The 21,127-nt window shown below is 44.8% G+C and overlaps 1 protein-coding gene across 10 annotated transcripts in view; it reads left to right on the top strand.

Moving 5' to 3' along the window:
- The window catches only part of VPS35L (VPS35 endosomal protein sorting factor like), a 1,435,757-nt gene that overhangs the window by 1,302,051 nt on the left and 112,579 nt on the right, over positions 1 to 21,127 (top strand). For all 10 annotated transcript variants that reach the window (XM_073591197.1, XM_073591205.1, XM_073591203.1 and 7 more), the window contains one exon: positions 3,625 to 3,743. In XM_073591197.1, coding sequence (XP_073447298.1) covers positions 3,625 to 3,743 — 119 coding nt within the window. The remainder of the gene's footprint in view (positions 1 to 3,624; positions 3,744 to 21,127) is intronic.

Here is a 21,127-nt window from a genome sequence, read left to right as displayed (position 1 = left end):
GATGGGCACATTTTATGTTAAGGAGCATGCTGAAGAGCACATTTTATGTTAAGAGGCACGCTGACAAAATATGCCCATCCGCGTGCCCCTTATCATTAAATATGCCCATCACCGTGCCCCTTAACATTAAATATCTCCATCACCGTGCCCCTTAACATTAAACATGCCCATCAGAGTGCCCTCTTAACATTAAATATGCCCATCAGAGTGCCCCTTAACATTAAATATGCCCATCAGAATGCCCCTTATTAATTGTTAAGGGGCACACTGGTGGGCATATTTAATGTTAAGGGGCACTCTGATGGGCACATTTTGTTGTGCTGTCTCTCCAATGTGAAGGCTTTTACACTGGAGCGGTGAGCTGGCAGGACACAAAAAAAGTCCTGCTAGCAGCATCTTTGGAGCGGTGTATTCACCGCTCCTGCCCATTGAAATCAATGGGGCAGTGTGGCTATACCGCCGGCATAGCGCTGCTGTAGCAGCGCTTTGCGGTAGTTTTAACCCTTTCACGGCCGCTAGCGGGGGGTAAAAGCGCAACGCTAGCAACTGAATACCGCCGCTAAATCGTTGGTAAAGCGGAGCTAAAAATATCGCTATTTTAGTGCCGCCACCGCCCCAATGTGAAAGGGGCCTTTGAGTGCCTCCGCTGTGGATGATGAAGCATGGGGTACCTTTGAATAGCTGCATTGTCAGGCTAGAGGGAGGGGAGTGTTAGGTGTACTAGCAGATTTAAATATAGTAACAAATTAAACAAACACCAGCTAATACTTTTCCACAGTTATAGCAAACATGTTTTCTCATTTTGGGATAAAAGTTTTGGATAAATGAAAGCTGATCATTGTAAGCACACCTATCAGTGGTAAATGATTTTTCTCATCCCTCTAACTGCTACATCTGAAGGAGAGCTTGTTCTTTTGAAAAACAACAGACTTAAGGACCATACACATGGTCAGAAAATCTGAAGATAAACTTCGTCCAATGAACGATCTGCTGATTTTCTGATCGTTAGTATGCTGCATTTGACAGCCAATTACGAATTTTCGGCAGACGAAAAGTGGATGTGCAGGCTTGAAAATTTTTGTCTGATGTAACCACAACATCCAAATTTCTTTTCATTAGTACGGTTTTCTGACAAAAAAAAAATCTGACGAGCAAGACTAGGAATGCTCAGAAATGAAAGAACACATACAAAACAATTCAACACATTACAGGGGGTCCCCGGGTTACAAACAAGTTAGGGACTGTAGGTTTGTTCTTAAGTTGAATCTGTTTGTAAGTCGGAACAGGTACATTTTTTAAGTGTAGCTCCAGCCAAAAAAACAATTTTTGAGCTTTTTGGATAGCATAGGGAAGGGTTATCACCCCTTTAACATTTGTTTTGCTGTCTGTGCTCCTCTTCAGAAGATTTCACCTCACTTTCTGTCCCAATGACAATTAGATTTTGAAAATTTTGGGTTGTTGTGGAAACAAGCCTTGGTGATAAAGCATCAGTGGAGGTACCTTTTCCCCATAATAGATCCTACAGGAGTGAATTTCCCTTCCTAGGGGTAGATTTCCTCTCACTTCCTGTTGTCTCCCCCCGTTTGTAAGTAGGAGTCGTTTGTAAGTCGGATGTTTGTAACTAGGGGACCCCCTGTACGTCACTTCTGACGTATTTTGTCCTCAGAAAATTTTCTGATGGCGAGTAAGTACCCTCTTCACTTTTGATTTGAGACTAGCATCAAACAAAAAACTGACGAAAATTCGTCCAATAATCTGACCGTGTGTACAAGGCTTTACTGGCTAGATTACCAAATGAAAATAAGAGAGCCTGAAAAAGAAAACGAATGCAGCCATAACATCTACGATTTGGTAAGTTGCAATGTAGTAAATAGTTACTTGTGGATTTAATGCTACTTTAGGATTTTAACATGAAGGACAATTAAGATTTATGCGTCATATTGATTGATAGAATTGTTTTGATGGTCCATTTTATAGTCCCATGCTTTACTTTATTGGTTGTTAGATACTGAGGGGATGAGGACACTCACAACCAAACATTGAATTATTAACCCTATATTAGAGGTTTTCACCCCTTTAAGATTTTTGAGTAAAGTGGTTGTAAACCTCAGACATGAAAAATGCACATCATTCTATACTGTGCACGTGCCTTTCTCCAAAGCACTCCGTGTCATTTCTCTCGGCTGCCTGGTTCCTCTGCTATCAGCATTAGTCACTTCTGGCTGTTTTTCTCAGACCAAGAGTTAAAAATGTAATTTGTATGCAATCAGGCAGGCCCTTGCACTATATGGTTTTGGTAAATCTGAAGACAGAAATCTGCAGAAAATCTAATAGTGTGTATGGGGTCTAAGCAGAAACCCTTTTCCCTTTGTGCTTTCAAAACGATCTACAGAAGAAACTGCTCCCAGATACACAGCTACAACTTATGTTGGAGAATTTGTTTCATCTGTTCATCACCTGAAGCTAGTCACTGCACTGGGTATATGTAAGGCAGGGGTCTCAAACTGGCGGCCCTCCAGCTGTTGCGCATTTACAAGTCCCATGAGGCATTGCAAGGCTGACAGTTACAAGCATGACTCCCACAGGCAGAGGCAAGATGGGACTTGTAGTTTTGCAACAGCTGGAGGGCCGACAGTTTGAGACCCCTGTCCATCACCTGAAGCTAGTCACTGCTCTGGGTATATGTAAGACAGGGGTCTCAAACTGGCGGCCCTACAGCTGTTGCGAATTTACAAGTCCCATGAGGTATTGCAAGACTGATAGTTACAAGCATGACTCCCACAGGCAGAGGCAAGATGGGACTTGTAGATTCGCAAGAGCTGGAGGGCCGACAGTTTGAGACCCCTGATGTAAGGGTTTACAACCACTTAGCATCTTAACTAACTTGCCACAATATCGTTTATAAAAGGGGTCTTGAAAATAAAGTTCTCGACGTTGATTAAGTTAAACACTTTGCACAATCTGTGTCACCATAGTTAGCCTTTTATGGCCTGGTTCACATTATTGCGATTTCAGATGGAACTTGAGTCGCACAAAGTTGCCCGACAAAAGAATTGCATTATTTTCAGTGGTGTCCATTTACATCAATGTGCAATTTTGGAAAAGGTTGCTTTGGCGCTATATAAATCCTGTATAATAATAATAATTTTGTCCCCATAGAATATACAAACTTTATCAAAGTTGCATCCAAGTAGCACTACATGATCGCACTGAAAGTCAGATCAAAATTGTATCGCAGTTGTGTGAACCTAGCTTTCTCTTCTACTCCCTTTGAAAATCTTTGCATTACAGGTGCGACTTGTAGGAGACTAATCTTATACATCTAAAAGCTTCTGATACCCCATAATCTGAAACACCACTGAAACATAACTATATGGCCAAATGGGAAGCAGATTTTTTTTTTTCTCCTTTAGTTTTTTTGGGAGCAGATTCTAATGTGAATGTTCATGTTCTAATGTCTTTGTAACAGACTTGTGTTTTAGTTTACTGCTAGTATATTCGAGAATTTGGGTAATTTAGGAAAGCCACGGTTAAAAGAGCATTAGCATATATTACAAAAAGGAATTATATCTACAAATACAACTTTGCCATATAAATGTCATTTTAATATGTTTTCATCTTTAGTTGACTCCAATGATAACCTCTATGGAGGAGATGCAAAATTCCTAATGGAGATTGGCAAACTGTGTGACACACTTATTGGCCAGATATTGGAGCACCTGAAAGCTCTCGGAAAAGAAAATGTGAGTATAACAAAGAAGGTATTTAACTCTTTCATGCCCAAAGTTAAACTTAGATGCCCAGGCCAAATTTAGCAATTTCAGTATGCATTGGTTAACCTCATAATAAACTATTTTATATTCCCGCTCTGCACTTATGGTATACCCCTTAAGGCTGGGTTCACACTATTGCGAATTGGATGTGGGTTCCCCTCCACATCCAATTCGCAATAGCAGGAGATTTTGAGCAGCTCTCTATGGAGCCAGTTCACATATCTCCGCTGTGGCTCTGGTGCCAATTTGCACAGGGGTCCTGTGCGTCTTATGGTCTGTTTCAGGTAGGAATTCAGCCAAAAACTTGGGCTGAAATCAGACCTGAAGTGGTGAATGGTGACACACCAAACTGCTGTGATAGTGTGAATGCAGCGATAGTGTGAACCCAGCCTTAAGGATAAGTTCACTTTTTGCCAAAAATAATAAATGCACTTTTTTTGCAGGTAAAAAAAAATGTGTATTTATTATTTGTTGTCGCAGGAGCCTCTAAAGCATTACACCAGCGATAAGCAGATCGCTGATGCCTTGCAGGTAGAGTTGCCACCTCATCCCTTTAAACCTGAACACCGCTGAATTACACAGGTTCTGAGGCTAATTAAATGCCGATAAGACATCAAGTGAGTTTAATTACCACCTTAATCAGAACCTGTGTAATTAATCGGAGTGGGGGCCGGTGTTTTCATAACTGAATATGGGTGTAACATGTTATGAAAGGGGAACTTATCCTTTAAATCCAAAATGCGAATTCCGTTAACTAGTGACAAATGTTATTAAATAATATAAGAAGTCATATTTAAAAAAAAAAAAAAACTCTATCATACTGTGTTATTAAGGCTTATCTCACATGAATACAGCAGATGCTCTTGACCCCTTGACACTAAGTGTACACATATATGCAGCCTCACTGAAGTAGGTCCTCTGTGAGGCCGCATATTTCCATACCTGTGTTTGTGATCTGTGCCAATCACCTGATTCCTGTGATAGTGTCTGACTGGCTATGACAATGACCCCTGACAAGGAGAGAAAGATAAAAACAAGTGTGTGTAAAAAATAAAGAGAAAAATAGCTAGATCTAGGGTATTGTCAGGGTTAGTGTTAGGGTGAAGGTAGGGGTCAAAGGTCAGGGTCCATATATTTTAGGTAGGATTTAAAAAAATATATTATTCTTCAATTTCTTTATTAAGAGGATAGCATAATACAAGAAGGAATATGCAATTTATATGTAAAGGAACATTGCATAGGGAGAATCGGGGAAGAATAATTGTAAAGTATAGTATATACAGACCCTAGTTATTCATACCAAAAATCTGCCAGCCAAAGTATAGCTAACAGGAAAATCTCCACAGTGTGCCTTCCATATAGTGAGTAAAAAAAGTATTTGATCCCCTGCTGATTTTGTATGTTTGCCCACTGACAAAAAAATGATCAGTCTATAATTTTAATGGTAGGTTTATTTTAACAGCAATGCCCCGTACACACGGTCGGATTTTCCGATGGAAAATGTCCGACCGGAGCGTGTTGTCGGACATTCCGACCGTGTGTGGGCTCCATCTGACATTTTCCATTGGATTTTCCGACACACAAGGTTTGAGAGCAGGCTATAAAATTTTCCGACAACAAAATTCGATCGCGTCAATTCCGATCATGTGTGGCCAGTTCTGACGCACAAAGTGCCACGCATGCTCAGAAGAAATTCCAAGACGGAACAGCTCGGTCTGGTAAAATTAGCGTTCGCAATGGATACAGCACTTTCGTCACGCTGCAATGTAAAAAATGGTTTAATACAGCGCACTCTCTTCTTCTTTATAATGTGAGAAGAATGAAGTAGTTTTGCTGCTCATATTCACACAGACTTCTCACAAACTTCTTTCTTTATTATTTATCGGGATTCCCTCAATATATTTGGATTTGTCACATCTGACCAATTTTTTTTGTTTGTTTTTAATTGTAAAAAAAATTTTTTCAAGGTTTTTTTTTTTTTTTTTTTTACTTTTTGCTTTTTACTCCAGAATATTTTTGTGTGTGTTTTGTGTGTCAAGTTACCACAACACCATTATTATCTTGTATTATTTAATCTCAATGAGATTGTTTGGTGTTGTTGGTGTCTTTTGTTAATTTCACATTTTATTTTGAAATGTACTTGCCTCCTCACCAACAAACTGTTTTTTTTAAGAAAAACACACATAGGCGAGTATAATTGAACCAAAAATTCCTTTATTAAGGGCTCAGAACCAAACAAAGAGGGAGGCAACGCTGGAGAAACAGCTGAAATTGGCGAAGCCTTTGGCCAGCAGGGCACATATCAATTATTTTACTGCAAAATTGGTGGCCTAGGGAGTGCAGTCTGGTCCAAAAGTCCCAGAGATCCGGAAAGCAGCAGATGACATCTGTGTCCCTAGGCTGTGGTACTACAAGAGGCTGCATCTTTTGTCAGACCAGACTGAACCCAGGTCATCACTCTCTGGTCTTCCTTCCACTCTGTGGCTCTGGTGGTGGAGTTGTGGCAGGAGGAGGAGGAGGAGGATGGTCCAACTCAATCACGTCGGTCTTGGGTGTGATTTCGCCACTCACCCCCTTAGTTAGGACTTTATAAATAAGTTTCTCACACATGAGGCATTGACCCTCCTGCATGCCCTTCAGTTTGGTGGCAGCCATGCAGGCAAAGGCCTCTTCAGGAGTGGGTAAGGCTCTGAGGGATGCAGAAGCCTCCTGAATGAGCCTGAGCGCTGAATCCTGAACGTTACTCCCCTTCCTGGGTCTTTTGTATGGGGAGGGAAGGGGAGGAACCTGCGATTCGGTCAGGCTCCTACTTGTCCCAGGCTTCTCCTGGCTGCCACTTAGCCCCGACTCCTCCTGGCTGCCACTAACCCCCGCCTCCTCCTGGCTGCCACATTCCACAGCCTCCTCCTGTGTGCCACATTCCAGAGCCTCATCCTGGCTGAGGTCTTCCTGTGTATAAAAAAGGGACATAGTTTGAGTTTTTGATTCATCAATCACACACAATTTTCAGCTCATGACTGTTGCAAATTGAATGTTAACAAATATAACAGACTATCCTTCTGAGCCAGCATTTTTCATTCTTGTCCCAATTATTTTTGCCCACTAATGTCTATTGATATGTAAAACACTTTCTTAAATCAGCAATTAGTTATCAATAATAACATCTAGTAAAGATCATTTATTTATTAACCAGAAATCTGTAGAAGAATGCTATACCTGACTCCATCTGGGCTCCTCCACTTCTTCCTGGCTGGAAGTCCCAGGTTGGACATCGGAAGCCTCAGCTGGGGTGGAAGGAAGAGTGGAAGTAGGTGTTGAGAGGGATTCCCTGACTCCAGTCTGGTCTGACAGAAATTGCAGTCTCTCATAGTACCACAGCCTGGGGCTGCAGCTCCTGATCGCTGGGAATCCGTGACCTTTTTGCGCTCCCTAAGATAAGTGCTCCTCAGGCCACAAATTTTGGCTTTTAAATAGGGGATGGTTGCTGTGGGGACCACCAGCTTCACCAACTCCAGCAGTTTCTCCAGCGCTGCCTGCCTCTTTTGTTTATGATTGTAATGTGGATGTTTCACCTGCCACAGACAGGGCAGCTCACTGTACTTATCTATGAACAGGGGGAGGAAGTTGTGGTCATTGAAGCCATCCATTTTATCTGCAAAACACAACACGAGACAAACCCTAATGTCAGGCAAAACTCTCCTAATCTTGTTACAATATAGGCCTCAATCTAGAAGCAGTATAGGCCCAAGTTTAGATCTTACCTTCGTTATCACGATCGACGCCTCCGATACTGCTTCCTCTGCTCACAGATCGTACGTACTACGCACGCGTGTTACGCTTTGAACACACTGCGCATGTGTGTAACTCCGCCCCCCCTGACGTTCTTTCTAGTTTATTCCCCGACCCTTTTCATTCGGCGCAGTGGGGGAAGAGCACATGGCGGAGACACAGCAGGTGCGTGCTAATTATAGCAAGGAGGGGGAGGAAAGCCCGGAGCCAGACACGTCTGGATCCAGAAGGAGAAGATTTAAGGCCTCAAATATGTCCTTTGGGGAGATGTTGGAGATGGTCGACATCCTGAAGAGGGCCGACTATGATGGAAGGTATGGACCTTACCCCAACCCTAATGTCAGAAAGGCCAAGATAATGGCGAAAGTGGTCAAAAGTCTACACGGGAATTTCGGGGTACGACGATCGAAAGATCAGCTCAGGAAGCGGTGGTCGGACCTAAAATTAAGAAAACACGAGCAGTATCGAAAGATCCAGAGAGTGCTGCGAAAAAGTAAGTAGTTGTGCTGTGTTCCTATTCTTTTTGTGTTTATTACGTTCGTGCTGCTCCATGTGCTTTTCTTAACTGTTATCCAGTTTAAAATGTCAACTTTCATGTTCATGGGCAAATTATTCGTTCGTATCAAACATTTTTCTTTTGGCCATATGCATTTGACCACATTTTTTAGGCCCTTCTTGTATGAAAATAATTTGGTTGTGTAGATGGGTTTGTTACTAGAATGAAATGCAAACTCGATTCTGTGTAAGGAGAAGACACTCAGCAGCAGTTTTCACATCTGGACGCTGGAGCACTAGTGTGGGACACAAGAACACCCTTTTTATTAGGGGGCCCACACAGGTGCTCCAGTGGATACTATAGGGGTGTCTCCATCTGTGAAGCTTGGACAAAACAGGTAAAGTATTGAAGCTTGACAAAGGACACTAAAAATTCTCCATCTTGGAACTCTGCCAAAACAGACAATTGTACCCCACTTCCAAGCAATGTTTCATATTTATAGTTCTGCCATCAAATATCTGTGTGCTAAGTATACCTTTTTTTTTTTTACATAGGGGAGAAAAGACTCGGAGGACACCCCTCATCCGAGGAGACCAGAGACCCCCCACCTCTGGAAGAAGGGGAAATCCACCAAAGACAAGAAGAGCAGGAGGAGGAAGACGTGGTGGAAATTGGCACCACAACAGGTGAGTGTCTGCGACCACAGGCTCAGGTAAGAGATGGATGCCGGCATATTTATAATACATGTTTTTTTTTGGTTTCTATCTTTTTAGGTGATCGTGATGTTGTGGAACCAGGGCATTTCACCTCGGAAAGTGCACAGATCCTGATTGGGGAGATCATGGGGTGTAATAGGGACTTAAAAAACAGTCAATGATGTTATTCAAAAAAATAAGAACATCATTGATGTTTAGGGGAGAGTTTAAAACCCCTCCAAATCCCTTTCTTTTATGGTGTGCTACAATTTTAAAATTTTTTGTCTAATTGGAGAAAAGCCAAATTTTGAGGATGCACACAGTGTGTCAACATGTGCTATCTGCCATCACGGGAGATAAATGGATGCGTTTTGGGGGTGCAACTCCTTTCTCAAATAATGAAGTAGCTGTGAGGAAGGGGTTGCTCCCCCAAAACACGTCCCTTGATCCCCCATGATGGCAGCTAGCACATGTTGACATTCGGCCATTTGTGTGCATCTTCAAAATTTGGCTTTTCCGGGGGTGACTTCACCCCATCAGAACGCAATATCAAACACAGTTTGTAAATACTCATGTCTGATATTGCCTTCAAGTTCTACCAAATGTGAACTTTGTAAGTTCAAGATTTGTGCCTTTCTTGTGGGTTTTAAACATGCCTGTTTTATCTTAAATGGACATTTCTACTTTTTCTAATGTGACCCCAAAAATTGTTATACAACAAACATGTTGGTTTGTTTTAAAAACCTTTTCTAAATGCACATGTGATTGTGCAGGTATTAAAAAGATTGTTAATCAAGAATGTGTGAATTATTGTCTCAACGCTACAACACTTTTGGGGTGCTCTAATTGGTGTTTTCTGTGACAATGGGTGTTATTTCCTAAGGGCAAATCCACTTTGCACTCCAAGTGCAATTTCAAGTGCACTTGGAGTGCAAAGTGTCTTTGCCTTTAGTAAATAACACCCAACAGTGCTTTGTATAAGGTTACACAATCATGCCATTTTCAGGACTCAACACATTTCTGTCAGGGTCAGCTAAAACAAACACAAGCAGTAAATGTCACCAAAGATTTGCTTAATGTTTTTTTTATTTGATAAAGGTTTCACACATTGTCTGGCATATTGATAGCCCCCCTACCTGCATAGAATTCCAGGTATCTTAGCCAGACATCACGGGCACTCAGGGAGGGCAAGCCAGGACGGCCACTTTCAAGCGCCGTCAGGGTTGGTTCATTTTGAATTCCGGCCTCAGGCCCAACTGAGCCAGCATAGTTGGCAGAACGTTTCCGTAAAAAGTTGTGTAGAACACAGCACGCCAGGATAATATGATTCAGTTTATACTCTGCCATATGTATGGGTGTAAGAAATAGGCGGAACCGGCTGGCTATGATTCCAAACGTGTTCTCCACCACTCTTCTGGCTCTGGCCAGCCGGTAATTAAAAACCCTCTGGTCCAGGGTGAGGGTCCTCATCGGGAATGGCCGCATAAGATGGTCCCCCAGCGCAGAGGCTTCATCCGCAATGAAGACGAATGGGAGTCCTTCCACATTGTCTTCTGGAGGTGGCAAGTCCAAGCTGCCATTCTGGAGATGCCTGTAGAACTCCGTCTGGGCGATGACTCCACCATCGGACATCCGGCCATTCTTCCCCACGTCCACATACAGGAACTCATAAGAAGCCGACACCACCACCAACATCACAATACTATTGAACCCCTTATAATTATAATAGTACGACCCTGAGTTGGGTGGTGGGATGATATAGACGTGTTTCCCATCAATTGCCCCTCCGTAGTTAGGAAAGTCCCACCGCTGGGCAAAGTGGGAGGCCACAGTCTGCCGTTCCTGTGGCGTGGAGGAAAACAAAAATAAAATTTGTCTTTTTGCACATAAACATGGAAAGCAGATTAGACACAAACATTCTTGGTCAACATCAAGAGAACATTTATTTATGGGAATTTTTAAAGACCAAAGTATAAGGTACACCTATCATATTTTCCCCCCCTCTCATGGGCCATTTCTAACATTATAGGGGGGGAGCTCTTGGACAGGTAACTCTCTCCACTTCATTGAGAGATGAATGCATAAATAATGTGTATTACTTTGAACAGCCCCTCCTTAGTTACACTATTGGCAGCCCACTGGACAGGTAAGAAGTGTCATAATACAAAGATATAAATACACATTGTACACATTTGAGCACATTTGGACATTCTGCTATTACCTATCAAGATAATAATAGTATACAAAAACTTTAAACAGTACCATTTGAAAGTATACAGGCAGGCCCTTGCACTACATGCTTTGGGGAATTCATCCATAAATCTGACCACAAAAGAGGTGGGTATAGTGTGTATGGGTTTGGCAAAGTCAGCAGATAGATGATTGAGGATAGATAGAGAATTGGTATCAGCTGACTTAGCAGTTGGGGGGAGGGAGGGTTCCAAATGATTTGGGGACCCCCCAAAAAAAGCCTCTTGCACTCTGCCTGAAATTAATGCACAAATCACATTTCAACACATTTTAGGGGGTGTTTGGGGTAAAGCACTACTATGGAGCTGATAAAATACATTGGTAAGTGACTACATAAGGTGAATATAGGACCAGGAGACCATGCTGGGGAGGTAAGTGAAGGCAAATATGTATGAAGGACAACAAAAATAATTACATAAAAATCCAGCACGCATGAGGACAAAGGGGACATTCACAGCATATTCCAATCAGGGTAATTAGAGAATGAGGAAAGAAATACAATATATTATCAAACATTAAATACAATAAAATGTGATATTAAAGGATAAATCTTACCTTAATATTCTCCTTCTGCAGGACCTGGATGATGGCAGAACAGGTCTCTGGCATAATGATCCCCAGAGCCTGGGGGGAGATGCCTGTCAAGAACTTGAGGTCCTGCAGGCTTCTCCCCATCACCAAGTACTGCAGGGTGGCAACTAGCCTCTGCTCCGGAGTGATGGCTTGCCTCATGCAGGTATCCTGCCTGCTAATATAGGGGGCCAGCAAAGCCAACAAACGGTGAAATACGGGGTCCGTCATCCGGAGAAAGTTCCTGAAATCATCAGGATTATTCTCACGGATCTCACGGAGCAAAGGCATATGACAGAACTGGTCACGCTGAAGCAACCAATTCTTGGTCCATGAACTCCTCCCCACTATGTTCATGGACTGGACTTGTGTCAAGGTCAGGACCCCAACACCAAGCCCCCGCACAGCACGAACTCTACGAGGAGTACGTATACGCAACACGGTTAGAAAACGGTCGGCTGCTCAGACCGAAGTAACAGAACGCACTGAAGAACAGCAAGGCCTGTGAAGAGCGACCTGAAAAACAGTAACGAACGAACAAGAACACAATGACAAAGTCATGCGTAGCTTGCTTGCACGCACTGAAGAGCAGATACAAACCCACAAGCACAAACTGAACAGCAGAAAACGATCTGAAAACCACGAGTCTGAAAAAGCGCGGATCGTCTCTCACCAAACTTTTACTAACACGAGATTAGCAAAAGGAGCCCAAAGGGTGCCGCGCTTGGTTCTAAACTGGCCTTTTCTAGTCTCGTCGTACGTGGTGTACGTCACCGCGTTCTTGGCGATCGGAAATTCCGACAACTTTGTGCGACCGTGTGTACACAAAACAAGTTTGAGCCAACATCCGTCGGAAAAAATCCTAGGATTTTGTTGTCTCAATGTCCGATCGTGTGTACGGGGCATAAGAGACAGAATAAAAACAAAAATATCTAGAAAAACACATTGTCCCACTCTTCTTTGCAGATCATCTCCAAGTCATTAAGGTTTTGAGGCTGACATTTGGCAACTCAAATTTTCACTCCCTCCACATATTTTCTATGGGATTAAGGTCTGGAGACTGGTTAGGCCACTCCAGGACCTTAATGTGCTTCTTCTTAAGCCACTCCTTTGTTGCCTTGGCCATGTGTTTTGGATCATTATCATGCTGGAATACCCATCCATGACCCATTTTCCCTGGCATTAGGAAGGAGGTTCTCACCCAAGATTTGACAGTACATGGCCCCGTCCATCGTCCCTTTGATGCTGTGAAGTTGTCCTGTCCCCTTAGCAGAAAAACACCCCCAAAGCCTAATTGTTTCCACCTCCATGTTTATGGTGGGGATGGTGTTCTTGGGGTCATAGGCAACATTCCTTCTCCTCCAAATACGGCGAGTTGAGTTAATGCCAAAGAGCTCGATTGACCACAACACTTTCACTCAATTCTCTGAATCATTCAGATGTTCATTAGCAAACCTCAGATGGGCCTGTACATGTGCTTTCCTGAGCAGGGGGACCTTGTGTCAGGACTGGGCTCTCAGCCCTTCCTTCTCTGTGCTCAGGTTGCTGAGCTGTCGGTTAATTGCCAGTACTCTTCGTTCCACAGTGGCTCACCTGTTGATCATCTCAGTCAAATCCACAGCAAGGCCCTTCTAGCTATTTAAATTGCCTGGTTCATTTCTTCAATGCCTTTGCCTTGGTCAACATATCTAGAGACTCCCTGCTGTGTTCCTGTTGAAGACAAGAACTGTTGCTGATTACGCCATTGAATTCCATACTCTGGCAGCAGAGGTCACTTGGCACAATGAGGCCCTCATGGCTGCTTTTTCTCATGGTCTCTCAGATAACATCAAAAATGAGATAGCCGCCCAAGACATAACTACAGATCTGGAGAAGTTGATCTCGTTTGCCATTCTCATTGACTCCAGACTCTGAGAGAGATCTTCCTTTAGGGAGCGCTTGCGGAAGCCTCCTGTACGTTTGGCTCTGAGCTTTGCAGTCCCACCTCTGCCTCCTTCACCTCCCATGTCTCCTGGTACCACATCTGCCAGTGAAGAAGAACCTATGCAGTTGGGCTTCACATGTCTCTGTGGATGAGAGAGACTTTAGGAGGAGGGAGAGATTGTGTCTTTATTGTGGCCAGTCAGGTCACTTCTTGAAGTCTTGCCCTACCCCTCTGGGAAATGCTTGCACCTGAGGTCCTGTAGGAGATAGACCTTAGGTGGCATTGTTACGTTCCCAGTTACCTTTAAGGATAAGCCTCTAGTTCCGGTTACCGTTTCTTGGTCTGAGTCGTCCATCGATACACAGGCTCTAATATACTCAGGCTGCGGGCCTGTTCATAGACCGTGCCTTTGTGTCTAAGCATTCAATTCCACTTCAGCTTCATGCCACTCCACTTGCCATTGAGGCTACTGATGAGAGACCTCTACTGCTCACCCATGTGACTCATGAGACTGCTCCGTTGACCATGGCTTAGGGGCTCTTCAGCATGTGATAATCCAATTTCAAGTCTTTTTCTCTCCTCATTATCCGGTGGTTACTGGTTATCCTTGGTTACAGAGGCACAACCCCTCTTTTGATTGGCTTTATGCTGAGGTTTTTTCCTGGTCGCCACAATGCAGTAAGACATGTTTTTGGAAAGTGGCTAAGGTCTTGTGCACCTCTTCCCTCTCCTCACCAGAGGAGTCCCGCAAATTTAGCGATGTCTTTGACAAGGGTCGAGCTGGTAGTTTGCCTCTACACCGGTCGCGTGATTGCACAATTGACCTTCAACCTGGTGCTATGCCTCCCCATGGCCGGGTTTACCCCTTGTCTGTCTCGGAGGATAAAGCCATGGAGGACTGTTGCTGACGCACTTTCTGGAGGGTTCATCCACAAATCCTCGTCTCTTGTTGGTTTCTTCTTTGTGAAAAAGAAGAGTGGTTACGAAATACGGAATTATTTGAGCGCCTCAAGGGAGCAACGGTTTTCACGAAGCTCAATCTGAGAGGGCCATACAATCTTGTGAGGATCAAGGAGGGCGACGAATGGGAAACTGTGTTTAACACCAGGACAGGACATTACGAATACCTCGTAATGCCGTTTGGTCTTTTCAACGCTCCTGCAGTTTTTCAGTGTTTCAGGAGTTCATCAACGATGACCTCTGAGATATGTTGCAGCAATGTGTGGTGGTTTATCTCGACGATATTCTCATATATTCGAAATCCCTAGAGAGCCACCACACAGATGTCTCCCATGTGCTACAGAAGCTGAGAGATAATAACCTGTATTGTAAGAGAAGTGCAAGTTCCATCGTGAACAGGTTAAATTTCTGGGTTATGATATTTTTACTGCTGGTTTTTAGATGGACCCAGAGAAATTTTCTGAAGTTCTACAGTGGCTTAGGCCATAGGTCTACATCCGTTACTACGTTTTCTTGGCTTTGACAATTATCGGAAATTTATTGGGAACTTCTCTTTTATGGTCAAACCCCTGACTGATATGACCAGAAAGGACGGTAAGCCACAGAATTGGTTTCCAGATTCCATTAAAGCCTTTGAGTCTCTCAAGGCTGCCTTTATTTCAGCTCTTGTGCTGGCACATCCTGATCCTACGCTACCCTTCATTCTTGAGGTTGATGCATCCGAGAGTGGAATGGGCGCCCTTCTGACTCAGCGTCCTACCTCTTAGAGCGTTATGCATCCTTGTGGCTACTTTTCTAAGAAATTGTCTCCTGCAGAATGCAATCACAAGATTGGGGACAGAATTGTTAGCTATCATCCTATACTGGGTGCTTTCACCCCTTTCCTTCCCAGGCCAATTTTCAGCTTTCAGCGCTCTCGCACTTTCAGTAAGAATTGCGTGGTAATGCAACACTGTACCCAAATGGAGTAGTAGGGCCTAAGTTTATGAAACAGTAAAGTATGGTGTAGGTACCATCATCCTGAGGTTGGATATTAGAAAGAGGTATGAAGGTGGAGACGCGACGGCAATGCTGCCCATGCCTGTTCACACCTGCACCCCCATGATTTGAAAATTGGGACTATTACGGTACTCGATAAAATATTGCAGTTACCACATTCTAAAAAAAATTATATATAAATTTTAATGATTGACCATATCAAAATACAAAACAACAATATAACACACAATCATAAAAACAAATGCCACACTACATACAGCGAGGATAGCCCGCAGAATATATACAGAGCATGTGTGTGGGATTATTGTCTCGACCGATTTCGCGGCTGGAACCGCTTCCTCAGGAGAACTCTATAAGGTAATTTTAGAGTAGTTTAGCTGAATACAAATATAAAAATTGACATACATAGAACGGAGCAGCAAACATAGTAGGTCACAGTTGTAGTCAGAAATCACAATACATGCATAGTAACATTAAGAACAGGCTCACCCGCTCAAACGTTAGCAGTGGGACAGCGGAACCCAACACAGAATCCCCTAATCGGTTTGAGAGGCCAGATATTTCCCACCATAAAAGATCCATCAGTAGATTTCAAAAAAACATGGGAGAAGATCCTAACTAATTGTAGCTTGGATCTGATAAGACTGCTTATCACCCAATACTCCCATGACATGACTACCCTTGATGGCGACATCGAGCGCCTCAACTCTGACTATTCTCACTTGGTTGACAATACTGTATTTAAAGCCAAGTGGAAACAGCTTAAAGAACGCTTGGAAAGCATGAATAAAGACATTATTGTTAAGAAACAAATTAAATTTGGGAGGGATAAGTCAGCCTTCATGGAGGGCCTAGCCTACCGTTGGTCCAATAGGACCCAGGGTAGACGGGGCCCTTCTCGGGCCAATACCACTACAAACTCTACCACAGACATCGAATCGGATTCTTCCTTGTCCTCGACCATGTCCTCCCAGAGCACTAGCCGCCCCAATATGTTACCTACACTGAATTCTTCACGTAAGAGACTTCGTTTTGGGGGTAACACCCCACCAACGAACTCCAAGAAGGATAAAAAAGGCCCTAAAGGCCCCAGATCCTCACGTGCACTCCCTACACAAACCCCCAATGACACCACTACCCCCACGGAAGGGGCAGTTGGCCACTCCACACTACATGGCACTATCCCTAAAGTACTCAATTCAGCCTTGATGGCAAACAAATATACCAAAATTAATGAAGATGCTATTTTTTTAGATCTGAAGAAGCAACAGAGCAATCTAGACACGTATGTCCTGAAGCCCCCACAACCCCAACAGAACACTTCACACGTGACACCAACCTCAATGTCATAAATCTCACTCCCTATACACTAACCAATGAGGAAACCTCGTTATTACAACTGGGGCTAGGCTTTTGCCCCCTTAATGCGCTCAGAGTCACTGAGACCATCAAGGACCTATATTTGTTTGCACGTAATCTTACCTTTAGATTCATATTTGACTCTGACCGTGCCAACCTCAATCTGGAGCGTGAGCTTGCTGAGCGCACCAGGCACTTCACTATGGAAGAGTTCCGGGTGCTCCGCGACCTCATGCTCCTTTTTGATGAGGGGGATACCGAGGATTCCGATCGGTCTCTCGATACCGGGTCCCCCATTGATGCCCCCCCGAGAGTATCCTCTTCGAGGATCCCCTCTCAACACACCCCTACATCTAATTCCCCAGGTCGACCCGTTGTCCCTAATCAAATTTCATGCTCCAAGTCCTTTTGTCTGGGGTCTCGCAGATTCCCTGACCTCAATACCTGCCCTGAGATCTGGGCCTTCCTTCAAGCCACCATTAGAGATCTCAAGAAACAACAATGGCCTGACTTTCCCTCCAACCTTAATCCAAGGCAAATCCGAGCACTTCGATCTTTACAGAGACGCGCAGATGTCGTCATAAAACAGTCGGACAAGGGCGGTAACATCGTCCTCATGACTCGCCATCAATACCAATCCATGTGCTTAGCTATCCTCAACAACAGGAACTGGTATCTACCCATCACCCAATCCCACACATCGTCCTATGCACAGAAACTCCAGGTTCTTTGCACTGAGGCCTATTTCACAGGCCTCATTGACAAAGATACCCTTGAGTTCCTGGTCCCCAAATTTCCCAGTGTCCCTACCTTTTATTCCTTACCCAAGACCCACAAGAATGTAAAAACCCCCCCAGGAAGACCGTTAGTTTTGGGGATAGGCTCCCTAACTGACAACGCCAGTAAATTCGTGGATGCATTTTTGATGCCCCATGTTCGCAGCCTCCCATCCTATATCAGGGATACCACCGACCTATTGCAACGCCTTGAGGGAATCCAGATCCCTCCAGGCGCCCTGCTCGTGGCTGTCGATATTGAGGCACTTTACTCCAGTATCCCCCACGAGCAGGGCGTACGGACGGCTGGTTCCTTCTTGTTTGAACAGGACACCACCACCTGGCCCCTTAACCATTTCGTGCTTGCATTATTACATTTTATATTAACTAAAAACTACTTTACATTTAATGACCAATTATTTTTGCAAACACAGGGAGTTGCGATGGGGACGTCCTGTGCCCCAGCCTACGCAAACCTTTATTTAGGTGGTTGGGAGAGGCACATTCATTCGGATGAGAGATTTTCAGAATTTTTGGATGATATCCTTGTGTGGTATCGCTTTATTGACGATCTACTCTTGGTATGGACGGGCTCCAGGGACAAACTGTTGTGGTTCCTCCGTGATCTGGATATCATTGATCTAAACCTAAAATTCACTTTCAAGATTGATACAGAACAGATTCCCTTCTTAGATCTAAAGATTATGAAACAACCTGACGGCACCTTGGGCACGGACCTTTATCGTAAACCCACGGCTGGCAATACGCTTTTATTTGCCACCAGTGCCCATCCCAGTCCGTTGGTGCGTAGCATACCGTATGCTAAATACCTGCGGTTACGCAGAAACTGTACACTTGACAGTAATTTCAGACTCCAGGCTCAGGCGCTTCGTGAACGGTTGCTTTCACGTGGTTACTCTCCCACTACCCTTAGGAAAGCTTATAATCGAGCTTTGTCACGCTCTCGTAATGCACTACTATTCGATCGCAAAAAGCCCCCTACATCCAATGCTGCCGTGAGATTCATTACCACCTATTCGGCACATCACGATGTGCTTCGCAACATCTTAACTAAGAATTGGCACTTTTTAGCCTAACACCACACCCTAGCCAAGTACATACGGTCTACCCCGGAATTAGTATTCCGTAGGGCCTGTTCCCTACGGGATCAACTAACCTCCAGCCATTACGTCCATACTAGGCTCCCTAGGACAGGACCTAGCTGGACGTTCAGGTGTGGGGATTGCCCCCGCTGCCCCTGGGTTCGAGAGGGCAGGCACTTCATTTTACCAAATGGAGAGCCTCTGTTTCCACGGACTTTTGCCAACTGTGGTACAAAAGGAGTGATTTACCTGATGACATGCTCATGCCAAGCTTTCTACATAGGCAAAACTATCCGCGAGTTTAGACAGAGAATTGGCGACCACGTTTACTATTCTGAAAATGGCAAATTGACTACAATTGGTAGACATATTGGCCTATACCACAAATTCGACAATTCGGTCGTCCAATTCCTGGTCCTCGAGGTAGTTCGACCCGACTCCAGGGGTGGCGATTGGGACCGTTTGGTCCTTCAAAGGGAGTCCCTGTGGATTGAGCGGCTTAACGCCACTCATCCCCCTGGCCTCAGTGAGATGGTATCCTATAAACCCTCCTTGTGATAATTTTGGGCCCCCTCCCCTCCCCTTTCTTCCCCTTCTCCCCCCCCCTTTTTTCCCCCCTTCCCACCCACCCCCCTTTTTTCTCCTTTCCTTCCCCCGTCCCGTCCCCCTCTTTTGCCCTTTCCCCCCCCCTCTGAAATTTCTCCCCCCTCCCTTTGGTTTTTCTTCCCTCTCTCCTTGCCCCCCCCCTTCTCTCCTTTTTTTTTTTTTTTTTCCCTTCCCTCCCTTCCCCTCCCCCCCTCTTGACGATGATAGTGGTTACAGGAGGTCCTCCTCTAATAACCATGGGGTTTCATCATTCTGTTCGTTTTGATACTTGACAGACTCATCAACTATGTGGGGAACTAGTGACAGCTCTCAGGTAACAATATCTGTGATTGTTTAATTACTGTATACCTGTTTGAGATTTCTCGTTTGCTAAATTTTGTATTTAAGTGTATTATTGTTTGCTGTGAAAGGACACGCTCTCCCTTTCCCCCCCCCTCCTTCCCCCCCTCATATGCGGCGGCAGTACTCAGCGGGGATCCGCTTCTCTCTCCCCGCGGTGGACATGTGTTTGCCCTGGCAGCCTTCGCTAGACTGCTTGTGTCCGTATGTCGGGGATTTCTTGCCCGTTGACATCGGCGCGCTTGCGCAGTAGCACGAGTTTGTGCACCTGCGCAGTGCGGGCAAACAGACCCGGGACGCCAGAGGCCACCAGAGGCGTGCTCTGACTTCCGGTTTGGGGAGCCCATATAGCGGCCATTCCCGGACCGCTGTATGGGCTGACGGACGCAGCCATCTAGCCTACAAGTGGACGGTTTTTCCGAAGGTCAGTTTTTCCCCCCCTTACACACCCCATGTTTCTTCACCTCCTCCTTTTCCCAATGCCGGTCTGCACCTATGTGAGGTGTAGAGTAATGTCTGCATTGGTTCTGAGTCACTCTCCCTTGTTCCTGTATAACTCACACAGCGGTGGTTTTCCCTCCTATTTAGCTCTTTTAATCAACCTTCTACTTGTTTACTAAGTCTATCCTTGACTCCCTCTTCTGCCTTGGTGTGACTGGCAGTCTCCCTCTCTTCCTTCCCTCTCTGGCCTGTGGGGATATGGTCCAATCGTATTAGCCATCTGATCTGATGTTTACTTTTATCTCCTTTCTGTTTATCCATAGCTTGATGGGCTTTTCTGTATGGTGACCAGCAGCATTATAATTTTGAATTCTTTAAATGTGATTACCAAACATATTTTCACGTTACCCTTGTATGCTGCCCATCGATACTTTTTGATAGCATCTACAGTCTATGCGCATTAAGGTGGCTTATTCAACATCGGTGAGTGCCAGCTTTGCGCTGTATATCCGTTTGCACCAATAGCTTACCTTTGCACAGCACATATCAAGCCTGGTGCCCCGCGGTGTTGTTCTTTCCCTTTCCCCCTCCTGTCCGTTCCCTCACCCCCTTCCTTCTTATCTCCCCTTTCCCCCCCCTCCCCTTTTCCCCTCTCATTCTTCTTCCCCCTCCCCGTCCCCCCTCTCCTCTCCCTTCTTCCCCCCTGTTCTTTTCTTAACCTGTGCCCCCCCCCTTTCCCCCCCTCTTTTCCATCCCCTCCCCCCCCCCCACCCCCCCTCTTCTCTCCCCCCCCTTTTTCCCCTTCCTCCTACCCCTGCCCTTCCCCCCCTTCCCCTTCTCCCCTCTCCCTCCCTTTTTTCCCCTTCCCCACTGGCTCCCACCCCCCACCCCCTTTCTCCCCACCCCTTCCCACTCACCCCTCCTTTTCCTCACCTCAATTAACGTTCTAACCACCATTACATCATCATAGTTACTATCATTCTGTTAATATTTTCCACCAACTAGAATCCGGTCATAGATCCCCCGTGTCCGCCGCGGGGGGATTCT

This window comes from Aquarana catesbeiana, linkage group LG06, assembly GCF_042186555.1.
Source record: "Aquarana catesbeiana isolate 2022-GZ linkage group LG06, ASM4218655v1, whole genome shotgun sequence".
Lineage (NCBI taxonomy): Eukaryota > Metazoa > Chordata > Amphibia > Anura > Ranidae > Aquarana > Aquarana catesbeiana.
Note: the sequence above shows the minus strand (reverse complement) of the source record. Positions and strands in the feature narration are given on the sequence as shown.